The sequence below is a fragment of the Nothobranchius furzeri genome, chromosome 14, assembly GCF_043380555.1.
Source record: "Nothobranchius furzeri strain GRZ-AD chromosome 14, NfurGRZ-RIMD1, whole genome shotgun sequence".
Classification (NCBI taxonomy): Eukaryota; Metazoa; Chordata; class Actinopteri; order Cyprinodontiformes; family Nothobranchiidae; genus Nothobranchius; species Nothobranchius furzeri.
The window spans coordinates 16,135,046-16,158,908 of NC_091754.1; the positions used below are offsets into that span (position 1 = coordinate 16,135,046).

At 41.7% G+C, this 23,863-nt stretch overlaps 1 protein-coding gene across 2 annotated transcripts in view; it reads left to right on the forward strand.

The window, feature by feature from the left end:
* The window catches only part of erbb4b (erb-b2 receptor tyrosine kinase 4b), a 453,698-nt gene that overhangs the window by 197,213 nt on the left and 232,622 nt on the right, over positions 1-23,863 (forward strand). For both annotated transcript variants that reach the window (XM_070543942.1, XM_070543941.1), the window contains one exon: positions 14,476-14,627. In XM_070543942.1, coding sequence (XP_070400043.1) covers positions 14,571-14,627 — 57 coding nt within the window. In that variant the 5' untranslated portion in view covers positions 14,476-14,570. The remainder of the gene's footprint in view (positions 1-14,475; positions 14,628-23,863) is intronic.

The window sequence follows — 23,863 nt, forward strand, 5'->3', positions numbered from 1 at the left end:
TCATATTACACAATTTGTTTGTCGAGCTTTAGTGATTCTAGTGGAGTTTGGCGAGACTGGGCAGAACATAACATTCACTAATAATAACCACTGTGTAAGCATTAGGCTGCAGCATACCAGCTGCATACAATGCAATTAGAATATGTACTGCAAGTACATGGTGCACACCAGCAGCTGTGAGCTGTCCTCTGTGGAAAACTGTCAAAAGGTATCGGAAGCATTTGCACAAGTAAGAGTACGAATGCTAATTTATGGTGGGCCATATGGAGGCAGCCACAACATTGTTGGTAGGTGACTAGAGCTCAGAGGGCAGCAAGAGGTTGGTGTTACTGGACCATGGCGTCATTATGAACAGTCATCTAATTGTTGTTTCTGATGCTTATTAAGCTGCTCAACAGATGGACAATAATCTGGGCCATGATTACCATCAGAGGCAGTGGCTTGTAACTCATACTTACCCACCAAAGCTCAGATGGGGGACATTAGAGGACAATGGGCAGCTCTGACCTCAGACATAATTTTTCAGTGTGCCAGAAATAAAATGTAGTATTTCTCATGTAAGGAGGTGCTTCTGCTTCATTTTGACACGTTCTTCTGTTTCTTCAAGACCCATTAGCCAATCTCATCTGTTCACAGTGTTTTCTTATGTAAGTGACATTTGCTATTTTATTTAATTCAGTCAGTTACTACCTATTGGGATGACCTTTAGCTGGCTTCACTCGCAGAAACTTATAAACCTCAGAGGCTTGCCGGCTTTATAGGCATTCAATAATCGCACGAGGCAGTATTGATGAAGTTGTGTTTGTGAGCAGAAGTCCTGACAACATAGCGCCTATGTGATCTTTATAAAGATATTTATGAAATTGAAATTGATGAAAATGCAGCTAAGGGGGTATTTTATTCCCTTTGTAAACATATTTTTAATATATATTTATGTTATGAACCCACTGACTGTAGTGACTGTTAGAGACAGATGTATTGTGGTATTTTCTCGTGGCTATCTGCTAGAAAAATATAGGAGCTATTGGTCTAATTATCTGTCAATATGATAAATAAGCAGTTTGCATTATCTGGCTTCTCACATGCTGTCAATGTCAATGCACTTTAGTCAAAAATGTTATGCTTTTCCGGACGATATAAATCCACCAAGATGCTTTTTATCCAAACGACTCATAATCATTAATTGCATTTAATGGAAAATCTTGACTTATTTTTATTCTATTCACTGTGTAAATATATCACCTCCAGGATGGAACTCTACATAAACACAGTATTAGCTCACATGGGCAGACCCCACTATTTGAATGTAAGAACATTGAAGCACATCGGTACTTTTGGTTTTAAGAATTACAGCGAGTGAAATCCATCAAACAAATGAGATCGATTCTATTTTATGGAACAACCATAAGCTTTAAACAATTTGAAGATTCATTTGATCTCGCGGTCTATTACTGCCTCCTCGGCAGTATGTTGAACAGTTTGATGACTCTGTGTCTTAAAGCATGTCGACCCCACTAGGCAGGCTGTGAGGATGAATCTATGTTTTATACAACCTTTGTCATGATATACAGACTCAGTTGCAGCGTATTCAACATGGAAACAAATTGATTCAATCATGCAGTGTGAGCAGGGAAATCCATCTACAGGCATTTTATTTACAACCCATCCATGTTCACGCACCCACAAGGAGACATTTCACCACTAGGATTGCTAAGCTGTGCAGTAAATCTGTAACACTTCACACATGTTTTACAGTGTACATGCCCCAAAAAGCACAGATGGTTTGGTTGTAATTCACTTGGCAGACAGTCATATGTGTATTTATGTTATTTTTTATTGTAAGCATGCAAAATAAATTTGTGTTAGTCTAAAATATTAAAGTTTGAAAAAACAATTATTACTGAAATTGATTTAAACATAGATGTACATAGCACAAGATTTCCCATATGCCTACATCCAAAATACAGTTTGTTTGACTTATTTATTCAATCAATCAATCAATCAATCAATCAACTTTTATTAACAGACTCAAGGTTCAGAGCCAATAAAAACAAACATAAGATAAAAACTTCACAAGAAAAGACAAAGATACAAGGAATTCTATATAAATACCTATACCAATAATGCTATAATTCAGACTGATAGCGTGCGGTACTACAGTCAACATTAACCAAGCACTTAATAATAACATTTTCACATTGATTAACTCGACAAATAAACTTAAACATCAAGTTCCTCCACACAGCGTGGAATGTACTGATCCCAGAAGAGACAAACAAGCAACTCGCACTTTCCCAACGAGGCCTCTTTAGTGATATTCTCAGACGATCATTATATGCTACATTAAGACACCTAAGACTTGTTTGCTTATAGGAAGACCACAATTGAGCTGTATATAATTGAGTACCGTATACTTTAAAGAGTGTCTTTTTAACTGCATTAGTGCACATACTAAACCTACGCACTAACATATTGGCCTGTGCGTACATTCTACGGCATTGCAGATCAATATCATCATCATCAGCCAATTCATCATTAATAAAGTGCCCCAAATATTTATATTTGTCCGTCACAGGCAAAACATTACCACATAATTCAAATTGGGGAAACTGTAACCCTTTATCTTCTTTTGTTCTACAAAAAGAAGAGTGTCATCTGAGCATGATGACACTCTTACTAGAATTGTAATTGATGTCAAAATCCACCTCATACTTTGAGTAAATATCTAGCAGTTCCTGTAATCCCACACTACTAGGACTCAGGACGACAAGATCGTCAGCATACATAAGATGGTTGACTAGGGTTGATCCAATCATACAACCAATTCTGCAATTATTTAACTGCTGTGACAGTTCATCCATGTACAAGTTGTAAAGCACTGGAGAGAGTGCCCCGCCTTGCTTTACTCCATTAGTAGCACCAAAAGGAGCAGAAAATCTACTACTCCATCTCACCTGCATATCCTGATTAGCATACCAGTAGAGTAGGATTCTCAGAATGTACTTAGGAACCCCTTGTTGTCGCATTTTAACAAACTGTTTCAGATGATTTACACGGTCAATGGCTTTAGACACATCAATAAAGGATAATAACACAGACGAGTTGCCTCTTTGAAACTTCCTAATGATTTATTTTAAAGCAAATATGCACAAATCTGTGCTAAACTTAGTCTTGAACCCAAACTGATTATCTATGGAGTAGATAAAATCCTTTAGCCTACTTAGTAGCACCTTTTCCATAACCTTGGATACAATGCTTGCCAATGCAACAGGCCTTTAGTTGTCCATGCAACGTGCTCTACCTGCTTTGTCTTTTATGACAGGGACCAGAATAATAGACATAAGCGCATCAGGCAGAATGCCATGTATCAATCAACTAGTAAAACAGATGGCTAGTAGAGGTAATAACCTAAAGTTATCATATTTCAGATGTTCCGTGTACATTCCATCCAGACCACAAGATTTACTGTCTGGAAGCTCAATCACTGCTTGACGCACCTCACAAGCTGTAACACTAATGGACTCTGTGCTGTTTACCACTGTTACATTCATTTGTTCACTACATAAGCAGTTAAATACAAGTGGTGCTCGCTGCAGAACCACAAAGGTGGAGCTGCACCAGAAGGTGGAGCTGCACCAGGGTCAGCCCCGTCCATTCCATCAGAGTCAGTACAATTCCTTCCAGTTGTCAGACTTGATAGCATTCTGGAACCAAAGAGGGTTTTATAGCTAAAAAATACAAGATTGAGGACGGAGGTGAGAAGTTAACTGAACAGTTTTTGTAAAGGTTCCATATAATTAAAAATCTAACTTTTGGAACTTTTTATCATGTTATATTGTCATTTCCTCATAAGAAACACGCCAAAGCCATTTTTGGCCTCATTCATGCATTTTCCTCCCATCTCAGCTTCAATTTGGTCTCCTCCCCTGAAGTGGGTCTGGTCTTGGTTCTCAAATCTGGATATTCTGTGAATTTTCTGACAAATTATTTCTGAAATGACTTCTACTGAGACACCGCCAATAAACCATACATCCCATCTCCAAAGACACACTGGATAGGACAATTACATGTTACGCCACTTACTTCACATCAGATGTGGTTGGGTAGAGGCTATGGAGGCAGGTTTGCATGTAGTATTGCGCAGGTTCGACTCCCAGTGGCAGAAATCTTAGGTAGATTACAACCCCTTTTCTTAATTTCTAGCTACACTTGCCAGTACTGTTTACAACAATTTACTGGTATACCGTTTACAATATAATGACTAATGTGTTTATTTATTTATTCGTTTATTTAGCCATTGTGAGTCCATTTGTGAGCAGAGTTTCAACTAAAATGCTGTTTAGGAACGACCAAATTCAAAGAACTTTTAGAGACATAAATATTTAGCTGAAAATAAACATTACAACTAAAATATAAACAAATTCAATGTTTCAGCTGGCTAAATAGATTGACGCCGATCTCACCAAGAATCGAACCAGCATCTGCTGAGGGGGAAGCAAAACTTGCTTCAGATGATCTTACCACTGGACTACCAGAGCACATATAACAATCACCCATGCTGTTGCCCCTCATTATTGTTAGAGCGGCTGTGGGCAGATATCTGCTAAAAGAAATCGTTTCATTTCAAGATGTATTCAGGCTTTGTCATGTAGCAAGTTATATTTATCTTGTTTAATTGGAGCATAGAACATAGCATTAACATTTGTAAAGTAGTAACAGCCATAATTCATGTGGGTCAGGTTAGTTTGCGATGAAGTTGGAAAACAAAAACGGAAGTCAGTGGGCTAGGCTGAGTTTGCGTGAATGGGCGGGGCTGACCCTGGTGCAGCTCCACCTTATGGTGCAGCTCCGCCTTTGTGGTTCTGCAGCGAGCACCCTCTCGTTAAATAGAGCATCATAATGCTGTTTCCAATGCTCAACAATGCTGTCTGGTCCAGACATACCTTCAACACAGCGAGGCAAAACAGTTTTGTTTTTATTAAGAACTCGTATCTCTTTCCAAAAATCCAAGACATTTTTGATAGTAGTTTCCCAGCCAAGGAATCAGACCTCATTGCTTGTTCGTTCTTCTTAATGAACCTAATAGCATACTTATATCTAGCAAGTGTAAGCTTTTTTTTTTCATATAGCAGGCCTTGTCTGGGTCTACCCACTTGGGCCCATTCCCCTTGTTGCTACTTGGGCCTGCTCATGGAATCCAGCGACATACATGTTCCACCCGGGCAACTTAATATTAGAGCTGCCGACCACTTTATGAAGCGGCTTACCGCTCTCAATAAGAGCTCCGATTATTCGATCATAAAATGTGCAGATGTCCACTTTATGTTTCTTGTTTGCACAATTTGGATCAGTACACCTAATGGCCTCATTGGGTAAAACGTTACTCAATAATTCTTCCGTCTTTATAGAGTATAACCTCAACTCACTTTTTGTAACATTAGACCAATTCAAATTGCTTTGACACACTTCATCATTACCTACAAACTAGTGGTGGGCATAGATTAATTTTTTTATCTAGATTAATCTCACTGTAATCTTGGAATTAATCTAGATTAATCTAGATTAAAATGACTCATTCAAATTCTGCCAAAGGCATATGTGTGTGCTACCTAGATAATGAATAAAAGCAAGTCTTTGAGAATGGAGGCGTATTTCTTGTTTCAATAACGCATCACAGGCTGATAAAGCAGTTTTACTACGATAACTGATGATGAAAATAAATAATGATCAATAAGTATTTGTGTTTAATAGCTGTTTATTCAGTTCAACAAATTCTGCACTGTAGGTCTACAGAATAGGTCATGATTAACTATTTACAGTCAGTAGCATTTGGTCAATCAGTCCAAGCTCTATTTCTCCTTCTTCCACCAGTCACTCAAGCAGACCAGCTTGTTCACATTGTCTGGTGACAAACTAGATCTTCTCTTATGCACAATATGGCCTGCTAAAGAAAAAAGTATATATATATATATATATATATATATATATATATATATATATATATATATACATACATACACACACACATACATACATACACACACACAAACTATCTGGCCTGGGGAGGGGGTTAAATTTATGGGGCGCCCTTCCAATGCCCCCCTTTAGTTTGCATGTAGGATCGCCTCTGGTGAATAGGAGCGAGAGCTGGAAATGATGCCACAGCTCACCTGTATGAGCAGTAGCCAACTGTTGCTGTTGCTCTACCTGCTTTGTCTTTTATGACAGGGACCAGAATAATAGACATAAGCGCATCAGGCAGAATGCCATGTATCAATCAACTAGTAAAACAGATGGCTAGTAGAGGTAATAACCTAAAGTTATCATATTTCAGATGTTCCGTGTACATTCCATCCAGACCACAAGATTTACTGTCTGGAAGCTCAATCACTGCTTGACGCACCTCACAAGCTGTAACACTAATGGACTCTGTGCTGTTTACCACTGTTACATTCATTTGTTCACTACATAAGCAGTTAAATACAAGTGGTGCTCGCTGCAGAACCACAAAGGTGGAGCTGCACCAGAAGGTGGAGCTGCACCAGGGTCAGCCCCGTCCATTCCATCAGAGTCAGTACAATTCCTTCCAGTTGTCAGACTTGATAGCATTCTGGAACCAAAGAGGGTTTTATAGCTAAAAAATACAAGATTGAGGACGGAGGTGAGAAGTTAACTGAACAGTTTTTGTAAAGGTTCCATATAATTAAAAATCTAACTTTTGGAACTTTTTATCATGTTATATTGTCATTTCCTCATAAGAAACACGCCAAAGCCATTTTTGGCCTCATTCATGCATTTTCCTCCCATCTCAGCTTCAATTTGGTCTCCTCCCCTGAAGTGGGTCTGGTCTTGGTTCTCAAATCTGGATATTCTGTGAATTTTCTGACAAATTATTTCTGAAATGACTTCTACTGAGACACCGCCAATAAACCATACATCCCATCTCCAAAGACACACTGGATAGGACAATTACATGTTACGCCACTTACTTCACATCAGATGTGGTTGGGTAGAGGCTATGGAGGCAGGTTTGCATGTAGTATTGCGCAGGTTTGACTCCCAGTGGCAGAAATCTTAGGTAGATTACAACCCCTTTTCTTAATTTCTAGCTACACTTGCCAGTACTGTTTACAACAATTTACTGGTATACCGTTTACAATATAATGACTAATGTGTTTATTTATTTATTCGTTTATTTAGCCATTGTGAGTCCATTTGTGAGCAGAGTTTCAACTAAAATGCTGTTTAGGAACGACCAAATTCAAAGAACTTTTAGAGACATAAATATTTAGCTGAAAATAAACATTACAACTAAAATATAAACAAATTCAATGTTTCAGCTGGCTAAATAGATTGACGCCGATCTCACCGAGAATCGAACCAGCATCTGCTGAGGGGGAAGCAAAACTTGCTTCAGATGATCTTACCACTGGACTACCAGAGCACATATAACAATCACCCATGCTGTTGCCCCACATTATTGTTAGAGCGGCTGTGGGCAGATATCTGCTAAAAGAAATCGTTTCATTTCAAGATGTATTCAGGCTTTGTCATGTAGCAAGTTATATTTATCTTGTTTAATTGGAGCATAGAACATAGCATTAACATTTGTAAAGTAGTAACAGCCATAATTCATGTGGGTCAGGTTAGTTTGCGATGAAGTTGGAAAACAAAAACGGAAGTCAGTGGGCTAGGCTGAGTTTGCGTGAATGGGCGGGGCTGACCCTGGTGCAGCTCCACCTTATGGTGCAGCTCCGCCTTTGTGGTTCTGCAGCGAGCACCCTCTCGTTAAATAGAGCATCATAATGCTGTTTCCAATGCTCAACAATGCTGTCTGGTCCAGACATACCTTCAACACAGCGAGGCAAAACAGTTTTGTTTTTATTAAGAACTCGTATCTCTTTCCAAAAATCCAAGACATTTTTGATAGTAGTTTCCCAGCCAAGGAATCAGACCTCATTGCTTGTTCGTTCTTCTTAATGAACCTAATAGCATACTTATATCTAGCAAGTGTAAACTTTTTTTTTTTTCATATAGCAGGCCTTGTCTGGGTCTACCCACTTGGGCCCATTCCCCTTGTTGCTACTTGGGCCTGCTCATGGAATCCAGCGACATACATGTTCCACCCGGGCAACTTAATATTAGAGCTGCCGACCACTTTATGAAGCGGCTTACCGCTCTCAATAAGAGCTCCGATTATTCGATCATAAAATGTGCAGATGTCCACTTTATGTTTCTTGTTTGCACAATTTGGATCAGTACACCTAATGGCCTCATTGGGTAAAACGTTACTCAATAATTCTTCCGTCTTTATAGAGTATGACCTCAACTCACTTTTTGTAACATTAGACCAATTCAAATTGCTTTGACACACTTCATCATTACCTACAAACTAGTGGTGGGCATAGATTAATTTTTTTATCTAGATTAATCTCACTGTAATCTTGGAATTAATCTAGATTAATCTAGATTAAAATGACTCATTCAAATTCTGCCAAAGGCATATGTGTGTGCTACCTAGATAATGAATAAAAGCAAGTCTTTGAGAATGGAGGCGTATTTCTTGTTTCAATAACGCATCACAGGCTGATAAAGCAGTTTTACTACGATAACTGATGATGAAAATAAATAATGATCAATAAGTATTTGTGTTTAATAGCTGTTTATTCAGTTCAACAAATTCTGCACTGTAGGTCTACAGAATAGGTCATGATTAACTATTTACAGTCAGTAGCATTTGGTCAATCAGTCCAAGCTCTATTTCTCCTTCTTCCACCAGTCACTCAAGCAGACCAGCTTGTTCACATTGTCTGGTGACAAACTAGATCTTCTCTTATGCACAATATGGCCTGCTAAAGAAAAAAGTATATATATATATATATATATATATATATATATATATATATATATATATATATATATATACATACATACACACACACATACATACATACACACACACAAACTATCTGGCCTGGGGAGGGGGTTAAATTTCTGGGGCGCCCTTCCAATGCCCCCCTTTAGTTTGCATGTAGGATCGCCTCTGGTGAATAGGAGCGAGAGCTGGAAATGATGCCACAGCTCACCTGTATGAGCAGAAGCCAACTGTTGCTGTTGTTGTCTCTGAAAATGGCAAGGGGAGTTATCCTAGCTCAACTTTTCTAAACAAATATAAAAATGTATGAGTAAAACGTTTATTATTACAGGTGAATTTGAGTCGAAGCCACATGAACAACGACCTGTAGAAACAATTGATCACTTTCTCACAGTAAACAGCTGCTAAAAGAGCTAAACTTAGTTGGAAACCGCACCTGTCTGAGAAAGTCTTGTCTCGGTTTTCTCACATCCGAGCGCTGCTTCGGCCGCGGACGGTGAAGTGTGGCCCGGGAAAAGTCCGGCTGGAAATGTCGGAGGTAAACAAAACAAAATAAGAAGAATGAAAGTCGGATTTATGGATTAAACTCTGGTGAAAGTACATAAATTATTTACTTGTCCCGCGCGATGAGAAGGGAGAAGCGCTGCTGGTGGCGAAGGTGCGACTGTTCGGCTGCATGGGGAACATTAAACTCCGCGAGCCTGGCGTCCGTCCATACGTACGATGATCCGTGCTGAGTATACATCCGCGCCAACCAGGTATCCATCCGCGCAATGTGAAAGTCATCATAGCTTACTTAGTATAGACCCAGATCCCAACCCAACTTTGAGAATAGATTAACAGCGTCATTTTTTTTATCGCGCGATAAGAGTCTGGCTTTGCCGCAGCGCTTTAACGCCGATAACGGCCCACCCCTACTACAAACACCTCGGGAAGACGCTCAACTTTGACTGAGAATGAAATCGGGATATGATCACTGACGGCCAGGTTATATAGAATATTCATTGAACTAAGAGACCGATGAGCATCTGATGAGCTAAAACAATATTCTAGCCATGTAGTAGAATGCCAGACTTCACTAATATATGTATAACTGTCATGCGGCAGCATGAGCTTACTTGACATAATGTATTTGTGCTCTAAACAAAACTGACTCAGATGTTTGCCAAATTTGGAATTCACATTAGAGATATCGGCATTCATATCGCCCACAACATATATACTAGTAAAATTGCAACTTTCCATAAAAGAGTTTAAAAAAGCAAGCTTATTAAGATAATCTCCTTCGTTCTGTCGGCATTCATAAGGTAAATATACACATGAGAACAGAAAATCCTTATTTCCAAAGGACAAATGCATTCCAATACACCAATCTACTCCCATTTTAATAATTTTGTGCACTTATCCATAGTTTTTTTTTCCACAGTATTGCGACACCCCCAGGTATCCTCCCTCTAACAATACTGCTGTAAAAATCTGTAGTAGATTCACCCACCCCAAAAAGAAATTATTAAAAGAGTTCAGCTTTGAGAGGTCCTGCTGCACTAAAAATGTCTCTTGCAAACAGAAAATATCACAGTCAGTTAAAAGGTGATCAATGACCAGTCGATGAGCTTTATCTCCATCACTGTTTCCGAGCGGAAGCCCGCAACAGTTATAAGACAGAACTCGTAAGTCCATATGTTATCATTTTTCCACCGCAGCAGCTCCATTGTTGCCCTTTGTATCATTCAGCTCAAATCTGTCATGCCCAGCTCTCCTGGGCTCAAAATATCACAGAACAAAAGCCCCTTCAGGCCAGAGATCCGGATTGTACATCTCCTTCACATCATTGCATTCAGCAGAAACTTTAAAGGAACTGAAACGTTTATAAACAGTTTTGATCCTTTTACAGCTAATGTCTCGGCCGAGGTTTTCTTTCAGTTACATAGATAAAGTCAATTCGTCGACATCCGGTGAGAATCTGGAAGCGAAAACACTCACCAGCTTGGTTGTAACCATTCTAATGATTTTCACTACTCCCGTTCCAACAAAAGACTTAGTCCCAGGTCTCTTCACTTTTCCAGGAGCTACAGGGCGCTGTCGGGAAACTTCGGCCTCGGCTGCCGCTGGGCGAGATCTACTCTTGCCAGCAACCAGACTCCACATTGGAGACTGTGGCCTATCCACATTCAACTTTGTTGTAGATTCCACCAGTTCAGGATCACTATTCAACTGCATGTCCTCAGTTGACACAAGAGGGTCCAAGCCTCACACGTTTTCTGCCATGGTCACGTGAGACTCCTCCATAGTAGCAGCAACAACCTTATTAATTACATTATTGATTTATTTTATTTTATTTTACTTTTGCTAATTCCGATGCTGATATCTAAAGGACATGGTCAGCCGATGGCGAATACGTGCTGCCGATTTTTTCGGGCAGATTTTCATGGCTGATGTCTAGATAATTTTCACCTTATTTGCATGCTAACATGTCACAAATTACATCAGTTTGTGCACAAAATTTCTAGATTCAACCAACTGTTAAAGCTTGGTTTTATGCACTGTGCAGTGTTTAAATCAAACATCTAACTAAAGTTAATCAAACAAATCAGTTGATTGTCCAGGTATTAAAAATGTTCAAAACTGGAACTTAAAAAGAAATTTTAGTTGAAAAGAACGTTTAGAGCATTTCTTATGCAGATGTCGTTCTGCCCAGGGGTGTGTCTGACCTTGAGCTTCACTAAGGAGATTTATCAGCTAATGCTGATATATTAAAAAAATGGTGAATATTATCCCAATACATCAGCCAACCGCTCAGTCTACGCCTAGTCCAAAATGCAAAAAATACTTATGAAACCAAGTTTGCTCCAGTTTTGTTTTCCACACATCAGGCTAGGCTCCACTTGCACATAAAAAGAATATTTTAAGTGTTTTGAGATTCCACGAAGATTTAAAAGTATAAAAGAACATGTGCACAAAAACTAGCGTAGAGTGGGGAGACAGTTGCTCACCAGATGGAGACCACATTGTGTGCACCGGTCAGGCTGAACAAACTAATGGATGACTAAAGGTTAAAAAACCATGCTAAAGTTTATCTAACTGATGATCTACGTGCACAAGTAGCTCTCTTCACACACCACAAGGCTAGGGTGGAAATGTAGGATCAGCTTTTATGGATGGTGTTCCAATAGAAGTACACAAAAATGGAACAGAAGGTTCAATTCAATAGACTTTTGCTAAAAATTTGAATTGCTCCACTCAACTTTTATTTATAAAACACATTTATAAGGACAAATAAGATCCTGTATAAACAATGAAGACAAATCAAGAAACATCAAAAACAGCAACAATGTAAAAACCGTAAAGACATAAAAACAGCAACAAAATCAGTTATCCCGCAGAATTAAACGCCAGGGAATAAAAATGGGTTTTTAGCCTAGACGGAGGACTGTCTGATATTTAACTGCAGTTAATTCCAAAGTCTTGGACTTGCCACCGAAAAAGCTGTATCTCCCCAGTCTTGAGCCCAGACTTGGAGACGAAAAGCAGCATCAAGTTTTTGGAGCAAAGTGTCACACATCTGCAAATCAGATAGATAGACTTGAGATACACCATTTAAGAATTTAAAAAGCATTGGAATCATTTTAAAACACATTCTAAAATAAACAGGCAACCAGTGAAGCACGAGCATGTTCAAATATCTTTATGGAATTATGGAATTGGCCAGTCCAAACATACCACAGACATTGTCCCAATGAAAACAGAGGGTGGGTGGTATTGATATAGTTAAATGCCTTCCTGTTGATAAGAAAAGAATAAAAGGTGTACAAAGTAACTTTGTTTTCTACGAGATTTTTCAGAGAGAATATGTGTACTATGATGTAGATTAAAAGAAAGCTGGTGAAATAACAGAGGAAAAAAACGAAAAAGGAAATTTCAGATTCCAAGAGCGCATCCTAAGTGCATTTGACAAAAGTATTGCAAAAGCTTTCTGTTTTATTCAACTTCTGATGCCTTAGCACATCAATTATATTCAGTAAAAAAAAAGGGTAAAAAAAATATATATATACATATATAAATTTAGAGGTGGTGTAATTTTGAACTGATTTTAAACCAGAGGTAACTGGTTTTGACATCTCCCATATGCCTGTGCATCATGCTGAAGCAGACAGGTTTTGAAAGTCTGCAGAGTCACTTAAGCCTTTCTTGAAGAAGCATATGGGTGTAAAAAGTAAATTTCACCAGACATCACATGCAACAATGCCCCTTTCTTCTAATTTCGGCACCCTGCCCCAAGGGTGCAATAACAGTTTATTACACCTATCCTTGCTTTATGACCCTTCCCTACCTCTGCCCCGCTCCCCTCCAGCCCACGCTAACTGTTATTGAAAACACCCAGGCCTGCCATATATCATTTCTGAGCACCATAGTATGCTGTGTGCAACGCAGCCAATCAGCACATGTCCATATGGGCATTGTCCAGGTCACATTGGAATGGCTCCACTTATCTCATATGTGCTTAGATGTGGAAGTATTTATAAAACAATCACATTTGTCTTTAAAGCCTTTGGTGCTCCAAGGCTGAATCAGCTTTTGGCTCATGTGTTTGTTGTGTTATGGGAGAGTGGAAAACAAATGGAACTGGACCTATTTTACCACTTTATGTCTGTGGGTATGTGTAGAAAGGGTAAATACGTTTTGGCTTAATTACTGGAGAACACTAGTGTAAATGACGCTACACTAGAATATTGACAACTCAGCATTGCCCTGCTGTGGTTTTGATTAAAGTACTATGTATTCATAATGATATTTTAATGTGGGGGTGTTCAAAGAGATGTGTAACAGTTTATGGGTGACATTGTGACATGACCCAAGGAGGGGTTCCTCACCCCTCTGCCGCGGAGACAGCTCTACTGACAGGACAGACTACAAAGCACTATTTTAATATTTATGCATCACTTTTTCATTATTGCCTTTTTTAAATTAATGATAAACAGATGTTAATGCAGCTAACAGGAAATCTGCATGTTTATGCAAGGTCAGTCAACACCAGCTGATTGGACAGATGGCTACTTGGGTGTGCAAGGTGTTTGTTGGGGGGAGGTGGTTCTGTTTAATTACTTATCAAGTGGGCAGACTTGTTAGCCAGTAAAGACTTCTGGGGTGTCAATATATGATGGGGGAAGGACTTGAGATGCAGTGTGTGTGTGTGTGTGTGTGTGTGGGGGGGGGGGGGGGGGGGGTCTTATTATCAAGACAGATAACTGCATTAATTCCTTTTCCTTTCACCTTTTCTTTTCCGACCTTATAAGCACTTGTTAAAGTTAGGGTTAGGGTAGGGTAGCGTCAGAGTACATATTTTACTAATTGAGGTCCCAACATCCTGTTTTGTGAAATGCCAATGTATGTCAGTGTGCCCCAGTGCAGCTGTGGCTACTTTGTAGCTCATCACCATCAGCATGTGAATGTGTGTGAATGGATGAATGATACACTGTAGTGTAAAGCACTTTGGAGTCCTCTGGCTCTGAAAGGCACTATACAAGTGTGGGTCATTTATCATTGCCATTTAACCCTGTCCTGTTTTTATTTGTGTGTGTGTGTCTTCCATTTATTTTCAGTATGTGCTGGAACTGAGAACAAGCTGAGCACCCTGTCGGACCTGGAGCAGCAGTATCGCACCTTGAGGAAATACTATGAGAACTGTGAAGTCGTAATGGGCAACCTTGAGATCACAAGCATCGACCGCAGTCGGAACCTCACCTTCCTCAGAGTAAGAGAAAAACAACACGATGAAGCAAACTAAAAGTTTCTGACATGGGTTTATATTCTGAGACTGTGTCTCGAACACCAAGCGAGAGCCTCTGACAGTGTCTACAATAATTACAGCACAATTCTTGTTTCTGTACATATTATAAATGGATCACAGCAGCATTAACATTCAATACAAAGTCAGTGACTTCAAATATGCATGCTAATGCCTTAGATAAACTGCCGTTACATGCACACCAGAGGTTGAAAGATGTTAGACAAACAAGAAGGGAGTTTAACATTGCATCAGTTGTAGAATGAAATCTTTAAAATGTGAACTTTGTCATAATGGCCATTTTGCATGACCTTGTTGTGGAGAAATGGCTCGTACTTGGATTTTTGTCCACCAATCAGCAGTTGGACGAGTGTCTGTAAATCCATTAATAAGGATAGAAGTACTCTGTAATAATCAGTGGTAATCAGCCTTCTTCTCTGAGTGTCTGATTGTATTCTGCACTATTGTGGGACGAGGGACAAATTCATAAAAATCCCCCAAATTTTCCTGAGAAACACATCTTTTTTTTATTCCACTGATCATAATGACAAAGGAATTTAAAATAAAATGTCACCACAGACCAGGTTAGTTTTTAAAAATTACGACATTAGAAAAACCGGCATACTGAGCAGGCTGGTTGTCTGAATTGAGGATTTTTGTAAGTTGGACCTAAATACATAAAAGAAGCAAACATGATTAGGATATTCAGTGAAACAACTTTAATCATTTTTGCAGATATTATATATTTGGAGAACACTGTGTTGCTACAGTTACTGCTTGTTTTACTGTTGGGAGAGGTGAATGTTCAGCTTCATTCGTGACGAGTGGCGTGTCCGATGGTTCGCTGAACGTGACAGAAGCGGCAGCTGCAGGAGCGGGTTGTCGGCTCAGGAGAGCGTCCAGCGTCTCTTGTCTCTCCGAGGGCGTTTAGGCTCCTTGTGTGGGAAAATGGTCGGTAAAGCATTTAGCTTCCGCTTTCTCTTATACCCAGCTGCTCTGGTGAGCTCTGTAAGTAGTTGTGGTCGACTATAATGGGCCATTCCCATCTGTACCAGGTCGGCCCGGGCCGGGTAGCGTAGGTTGTTTACATATCTGGGTGGCCTGGTATTTTTCCGAGCCAACCAAGGCTCATTCTCAGCCCTCTTCTCGAGGGGGTCTGCTTCAGGCCGACCAGGGCCAACACACCCACTGCTGACAGCAAATTCACACCTTCCATTAGAGCAAGCCTCTGATTGGTGGGTAGAATCAGCCCACATGGGCTTAAGACAAGGATGTGTGGAATCAACCGGGCCAGGCTGGGGCCGACTGGGGCTACCCGGCCCGGGCCAGCCAGGTACAGATGGGAACGGCCCATAAGCCTCAAACGCATCAGGAGAAAAATGTTGGGAACACAGCCGCGGATCTCTGGGAAATTGTGTCCGTCCACAGGCATCTTCCCACTGCTTTTTCCTCTTCTTGCCAGTGGGAAAGCTGTGTAACTCACATCACTCACCTTGTTGCCCTCTGACTGGAAATTACACCCAAAAGCAGCACAGTGCAGCATTTTACTTAATTATTAATATGGTGAGCGCGTAAACAAACACTAGCGTTAATAGCAAGAACAACCAATATGCGTCATCGCACCCAGAGTGCTTTTCTGGCGTTACTAAAATACCTGTCTGTACTTATTTGATTGATGGTAGTTTTACTTTCTATTAGACTCCAAATGTAATCATTTGGCATGTTTCTAATTCATAATTTGTAAGAATGTAATCGGTGATATTAGCATCAGCACTCCTATGGGTTTTTCCATGTATATTAGCATTGCGCTAACCACTCGCTGCCAAATTGCAGCCTTTGCGATTAGAAAATCTCCTTTTGTCACACCGTAATTTAATTGCACATGCAGTTAATCGTTCAGCCCTAATATACATGCAGCTCTATGCTAAAAGTGTATTTTTAAAGAGGTAATGATGGATTTCTTCGTAAAAGTTGTCCATCTTTCCAACAGAAAAATTTGCCTGGACCAACGTAACGCGATAACAACGTAACGTGATTACGTAACTTCCCTATGGTTCATGTTCAGCCAGTCAACTACACTGACGTCATCGGCAGTCGAAGGACCCCGAGCCGATCTTGCACCCGAGCAGATCCTGTACCGACACCGGAGTTTCTTTTCAGATGAAGACGTGTGCTGCTGAGCAGTTAGGAGGGAGGGGAAGGCCCCCAACAGGGAGAGTGAGACTCAAATGATTGCTTGTCACTGTCACACTGCTGTTGTGGTTCTGACTTCAATGTTTGTAGGCCCTCTGGGGGGTCCCTTGCAGCCTGGGGGCCCCAAGCAATTGCCAGCCCTGCCTGTCAGCCCACAGCACCTCTGCACAAATTAAAATCTCACAAATTGTTGCACACAACAACAAAATCAACAGGGATGATTGTATAATTGTAGACATGAAGATGAAAGCAGAACTTTTTTTAATTGACCCTTTAATAACTTTCATTCTGATAAGGAAAACGCGTATGACCAGCTTCAGATTCCTGTGAGGCCTGAGCCATGACAGGCTAGGAGTTTATTGCAGGAAAAAGAAATGTTAGAAAAATAAACACAACCTACTTTTTTTTTTGGGGGGGGGGGGGGGGGGGGGGGTTAGTTGCTCACATTGACCTCTGTCAGACCTCCCCATCTAACAAACATAACCCTAGACTTTCCTGCCTGTGCTCTCTACTGCTAACTCCAATTGATTTCAGTCCATCTTGGGGGCACGGGAACTCCCGTGGCGTTACACCAAAGTGCTGACTGCCTTATTGGACCAATATTGCTGTGAGAATAAACTGGGCTGTGGAGACTTTGCAAAGGAGGCAGTACCCCCCCACCCCATTATCCCACTCCTGCTCCCAAAAAGAATGGACTGCTTTCATATTATATTTCCTACCAGCAGGAGTGATTTAAAGTCAGTATGACAGAATGATTTGCTCACATCACGAAAAAAAAAGTGTGGTGCACGATGTACTCTCTTGTATCTAGTTTGTGTGAACTCATATAAAAGGAATAATCGAGAGCAACACAACAAAACAGAATCATTAAGCGCTTTCCATTATGCAGAGCACTTCAGAAAACACACCTGGAAAACAAAAGCAAGATTATATTAAGAAAGAGGGAGCAATGAATGGCTAACTGCTACCATTAGACTCCTGCAGAGGCAATGGTTCTCACTGACTTAGATTAAAAAACGTGTTCAGGGTGCGTGATCTTTTTCTTTGTTTCTGTCTTTAGTGCAGTTGCATGTGTGTGGAGAGGAGGTTTCAAATCCAAATGTTGTTATTCAGCCACTCAGAACCAATTTGCACATCGGAACAATATCCTCACCCCTGCTTTATTTTACATGCACCCTTCTGCAAAGTCACCCGCACCAGCTTGCCATACATAAAGGGCAACTTTGCAGGTTCAGGTTGAAAGTCCATTAGCACAACCCCCTCTTTAGATGCCTATATTATAATATCAGCCATTTACAAAACATCTCCCTGTGGCATTAACTTGCTGAGGTCTTCCACCTTTTTCATGGTTGGCAATTAAAATGGGCTAATTGAAGATGCTAATTATGAACATGAGGTGTCAAACGGCAAGGGAGCCAAAGGGCAGGGTGCAGTATGTATTTTTAGGGATTATTATTATTATTATGATAATACACATTAATAACATCCCTCCCCAAGGAAAGAAAAAAAAATATAACCTTGAAGAAGGAAAAAAGACGGGAGAAAAACACTGTTGTGCAGGAGCTTACCATACCACCTGTCTTTGCAAGGTGATTAAAACTGATGCCTGTGCATTGGCTCCTTTTGAAGATAGCCAGGAGATTGATGGCTGCCTCCCAAAGCCCCTCAAACAGCTTTAGCAGTAAACAGAGTCCATCTTCCAAACTGCCACCACAACAGATGAATCAACGCTTGCTCGGTGATTAATAACTGCATTTCAGCACCCTCTCACATATGCACATTGTCCCCTACAGCTTTAACCACATCACCAGTGTGTGAATCCACATTCCTTCTTTTGTTGTGCTTCACATATTTGAGTCGTGTTGAATTTCAGTTTTGACGGTTTTTCCTTTTATGACTTTTGTCTGAAGGAGGCAGGAGGGAAGCTAACACATCTATTACGTATTAATAAAAAGAAAACTTCTTAATAAATTACAAAGGTACCCTTTAGAAATTCTATATGTTCAGTTGTTTCACAGCTTTTCTTGTCTTCTCTTGTCATGTTAACCCAGATTTCTTTTCCCATTTTCCACTTATTTAGACTTCCCTTCCACGTGGACGGTTATTGTTTCACAAGTGTAGATTATCATGATGAAAGAAACAAAATACTAAAAGCTATGTTATTAGGGTATAGCGGGAAATTTTGGGGGCACGTCCTACTGGTAGAGGACCTAAAAGAAGACCCAGGACCTCTCTACTTAGGCTCTTGCCCCTGTGACCTGACTCCGGATAAGCGGAAGAAAATGGATGGATGGACGGACGGATGGGCTTTCCTAGAAATGTGAACAGATGTGCTGTTAACTTAAATTAGTTCCACACATTTAAACTCCAGAAAAATAGTTTAAACTACTTAAATTTCACACCGACATTTAGTTCTTTCACTTCAGTAACTTTATCTGGACATCATCATTTAGTCTTAATTATTAAATATGATAAAAATAGATTTTAGATTGTAGTCTCAAACATACACACTTTCAGAAGGGCCTGTGCAGCATGAGTTACCCAGTCACAATGATAAAAATGTCTTGGAAAATGAGAAAAAGCATGAAAAAAATGTATTATTTATTTATTTGTTTGTTTGTTTATTTATATTCCAGACATTTTAATTTGACGCAGTTGTCTGAGAAGAAAAGCAAAAGCATTGCTATAAATGCTGTTTCTCTAACATCTGTCTTCTAAATGAGGCTTTCCGGGAATGGTGCTCTTCGTCTTTTAATGCTGTCCTTAGTGACTCTTGGATGAATTGTGCACTTGACCCTACACTTGTTCAAATAACTCCCGGCTGTCAACGTGACGCTCAGCAGATGGAGACCACAATGTGTGCACCAATGAGTGGGAATAGACTAATGGGTGACTAAAGGTTAAATATGTCTTGTAGTTTCAAGAGGAACAAACCATTGTCTTTGAAATTCAGACAATGATTTCCCCATATTAGACATTTTGCACACTTTAGTTCTTTCCAGCATGTGAGGGAGAATATCGTAGCTTGCTAACAATAGTAATGAAATGAAGCCAACGTGTTATCCTTTTATGTAGTTTCAGTTCCAGTTGATGTGACCTCCGTAGAGAAAGGGTCCATAATGGGTTATGAGGGTCTGGGGAGTGGGCAAACATTTTGCTTTAGGGAATCGTGTGCTCGTGTTAACCCTTTGATGCACGAATTATGACATCTTCAACCATGATTTTTTTTAACAATTACTTTCATTCATCTTTGATGCGTGCTGTGTGTGTGTGTGTGTGTTTACATATATACATACATATGCATATATATGTATATATATATATATATATATATATATATATATATATATATATATATATATATATATATATATAGATAGATATGTGTGTGTGTGTGTATATATATATAAACACACACACACACACACACACACATATATATATAGATATATATATATAGATATGTGTGTGTGTGTGTGTGTGTGTGTGTGTGTGTGTGTGTGTGTGTACTGTATATGTGTGTGTGTGTTTTAAAAAATTTAACTAAAATTAGTACTATGCATTTCAGAAATAGGTGAAACTACTTAAACCTCACACAGGCATATTGTTTTTTCACTTCAGTAACTTTATCTGGATATCATCATTTAATCTTCGTCTTCGTCTTCCTCCGCTTATCCGGGTCCGGGTCGCGGGGGCAGCATCCCAATTAGGAAGCTCCAGGCCGTCCTCTCCCCGGCCTTGTCCACCAGCTCCTCCGGCAGGACCCCAAGGCGTTCCCGGACCAGATTGGAGATGTAACCTCTCCAACGTGTCCTGGGTCGACCCGGGGGCCTTCTGCCGGCAGGACATGCCCGAAACACCTCCCCGGGGAGGCATCCAGGAGGCATCCTGACCAGATGCCCAAACCACCTCAACTGGCTCCTTTCGATCCGGAGGAGCAGCGGTTCTACTCCGAGTCCCTCCCGAATGTCCGAGCTCCTCACCCTATCTCTAAGGCTGAGCCCGGTCACCCTACGGAGGAAACTCATTTCGGCCGCTTGTATCCGCGATCTCGTTCTTTCGGTCATTACCCAAAGCTCATGACCATAGGTGAGGATTGGGACATAGATCGACCGGTAAATCGAGAGCCTGGCTTTCTGGCTCAGCTCCCTCTTCCCCACGACATATCGGCTCAGCGTCCGCATCACTGCAGACGCCGAACCAATCCGCCTGTCGATCTCCCGATCCCTCCTACCCTCACTCGTGAACAAGACCCCGAGATACTTAAAATCCTCCACTTGAGGTAGGACCTCGCCCCCGACCCGGAGGTGGCAAGCCACCCTTTTCCGGTCGAGAACCATGGTCTCAGATTTGGAGGTGCTGATCCTCATCCCAGCCGCTTCACATTCAGCCGCGAACCTACCCAGCAAGAGCTGAAGGTCAGAGCTGGATGAAGCTAGGAGGACCACATCATCCGCAAAAAGCAGAGACGAGATTCTCCTGCCACCAAACTCGACACACTCCACACCACGGCTGCGTCTAGAAATTCTGTCCATAAAAGTGATGAACAGAACCGGTGACAAAGGGCAGCCCTGGCGGAGTCCAACCCTCACTGGGAACAGGTCCGACTTACTACCGGCTATGCGGACCAAACTCACGCTCCTCTGGTAAAGGGACTGAATGGCCCTTAACAGAAAGCCACCCACCCCATACTCCTGGAGCGTCCCCCACAGGGTAACCCTGGGGACACGGTCATAAGCCTTCTCCAAATCCACAAAGCACATGTGGATTGGTTGGGCAAACTCCCATGCCCCCTCCATCACCCTTGCAAGGGTATAGAGCTGGTCCACAGTTCCACGGCCAGGACGAAAACCACATTGCTCCTCCTCTATCTGAGATTCAACTATCGATCGGACCCTCCTCTCCAGTACCTTGGCATAGACCTTTCCAGGGAGGCTGAGGAGTGTGATCCCCCTATAGTTGGAACACACCCTCAGGTCACCCTTCTTAAAGATGGGGACCACCACCCCGGTCTGCCACTCCCTAGGAACTGCTCCCGATGACCACGCAATGTTGTAGAGACGTGTCAACCATGACAGCCCTACAACATCCATAGCCTTGAGATACCCAGGGCGAATCTTATCCACCCCCGGGGCTCCGCCGCTGTGTAGTTGTTTGACTACCTCAGCAACTTCTGCCCCCGAGATCGGACAGTCCATCCCCAGGCCTCCCAGCTCTGGTTCCTCCTCGGAATGCGCATAGGTGGGATTGAGGAGCTCCTCAAAGTATTCCTTCCACCGTCCGACTATAGCCTCAGTTGACATCAGCAGCTCCCCATCCCCACTGTAAACAGTGTGAGCGAGTTGCTGCCTTCCTCTCCTGAGGCGCCGGACAGTTTGCCAGAACCTCTTTGGAGCCGATCGATAGTCTTTCTCCATGGCCTCACCAAACTCCTCCCACGCCCGAGATTTTGCCTCGGCAACTGCCACTGCTGCACCCCGCTTGGCTATCCGGTACCTGTCTGCTGCCTCCGGAGACCCACAGACCAGCCACGCCCTGTAGGCCTCCTTCTTCAGCCTGACGGCTCCCCGAACCTCTGGTGTCCACCAGCGGGTACGGGGTTTGCCACCACGACTGGCACCGGCCACCTTACGACCACAGCTAGCAACAGCCGCCTCGACAATCGCAGAGTGGAACAAGGCCCACTCGGACTCAATGTCCCCCACTGCTCTCGGGACGTGGTCAAAGCTCTGCCGGAGGTGGGAGTTGAAGACCGTCTTGACAGGTTCTTCTGCCAGGCGTTCCCAGCAGACCCTCACTATGCGTTTGGGTCTGCCAGGTCTACGCGGCATGTTCCCTTGCCATCTGATCCAACTCACCACCAGGTGGTGATCAGTTGACAGCTCCGCCCCTCTCTTCACTCGGGTGTCCAAAACATACGGCCGCAGGTCAGATGATACGACTACAAAATCTATCATCGACCTGTGACCTAGGCTGCCCTGGTACCAAGTGTACCGGTGGGCATCCTTATGTTCGAACATGGTGTTCGTTATGGCCAAACTGCAAACTCATTTAATCTAATTATTAAATATGATAAAAATAGATAAAGTCTCAAACACACACACCTTCGGAAAGGCCTGTGCAGCATGAGTTACCTAGTCACAATGACATAAATGTCTTGGAATGTCAAAACTTTTTACTGATTGAAAGCAGCTGAAGGTCCTTTAGTATTGCTATAAATGCAATTTATAAACCTTCTTATGATGTTGGTTTTAATTGACATTTCTTGTACAACCGAAGAGCAGCATCTTTTTAATGGACCCTGTCTCCTGACATCTCTCTTAATGATTCTTTTTGACTGGCAGATTTGTCCCCTGGGCACCATCGGTGCCCTCCCCCAGCTTCCTAATTTCTGATGCACTGTTAGATTGGTGCAGATTACGTTGGCCCCATGCTCCTTAGCAAACTCCTTCAATATTAATGAAGACTGATGAAGTGCTAGGGAGCCCCTGTCTTTCAGCCCCGACCCAGATTGGATTGACAGTTGCAATTAGCTTCTCCTCAAGTTCATTTCCATCACTTTAGTTTGACATGAAGAAGGACAGTGTGGGGCTGGAAGTGACACCTCACAGAGGGGGAAAGGGAAAGACAAGTCTTGAGGAGAATGGTTAGCAAGAGAGACAGTTTGACCAACAACTTCTGTGCTGCAAAAGAGAAGAAGCGTGTGACGGAAACCAAGAAAAATGCATGGGACTTCTTGAGCCAAATTGTCCTCACGATCTCAGCTGCAGGTCTCAGTTCAAATCCCCCTATATAGTCCTTTGCTTGTTTTTTTCTTCTTCTTTCTAATAACAGTGTTTGACTTCCCTAGTTTCCTCTTTCACCTGCGACTGTTTCCAAATATATAGCTTGTCAGCGTGTCTGTGAGAAAGATGAATGTGCGAGATACGGGGACAGCAGCCCCTGGAAATGAATGACTCTCCATCTTTGTGTGGAGGCGAAGAAGTGTAGCTGATAGTGAGAGTTTGGCT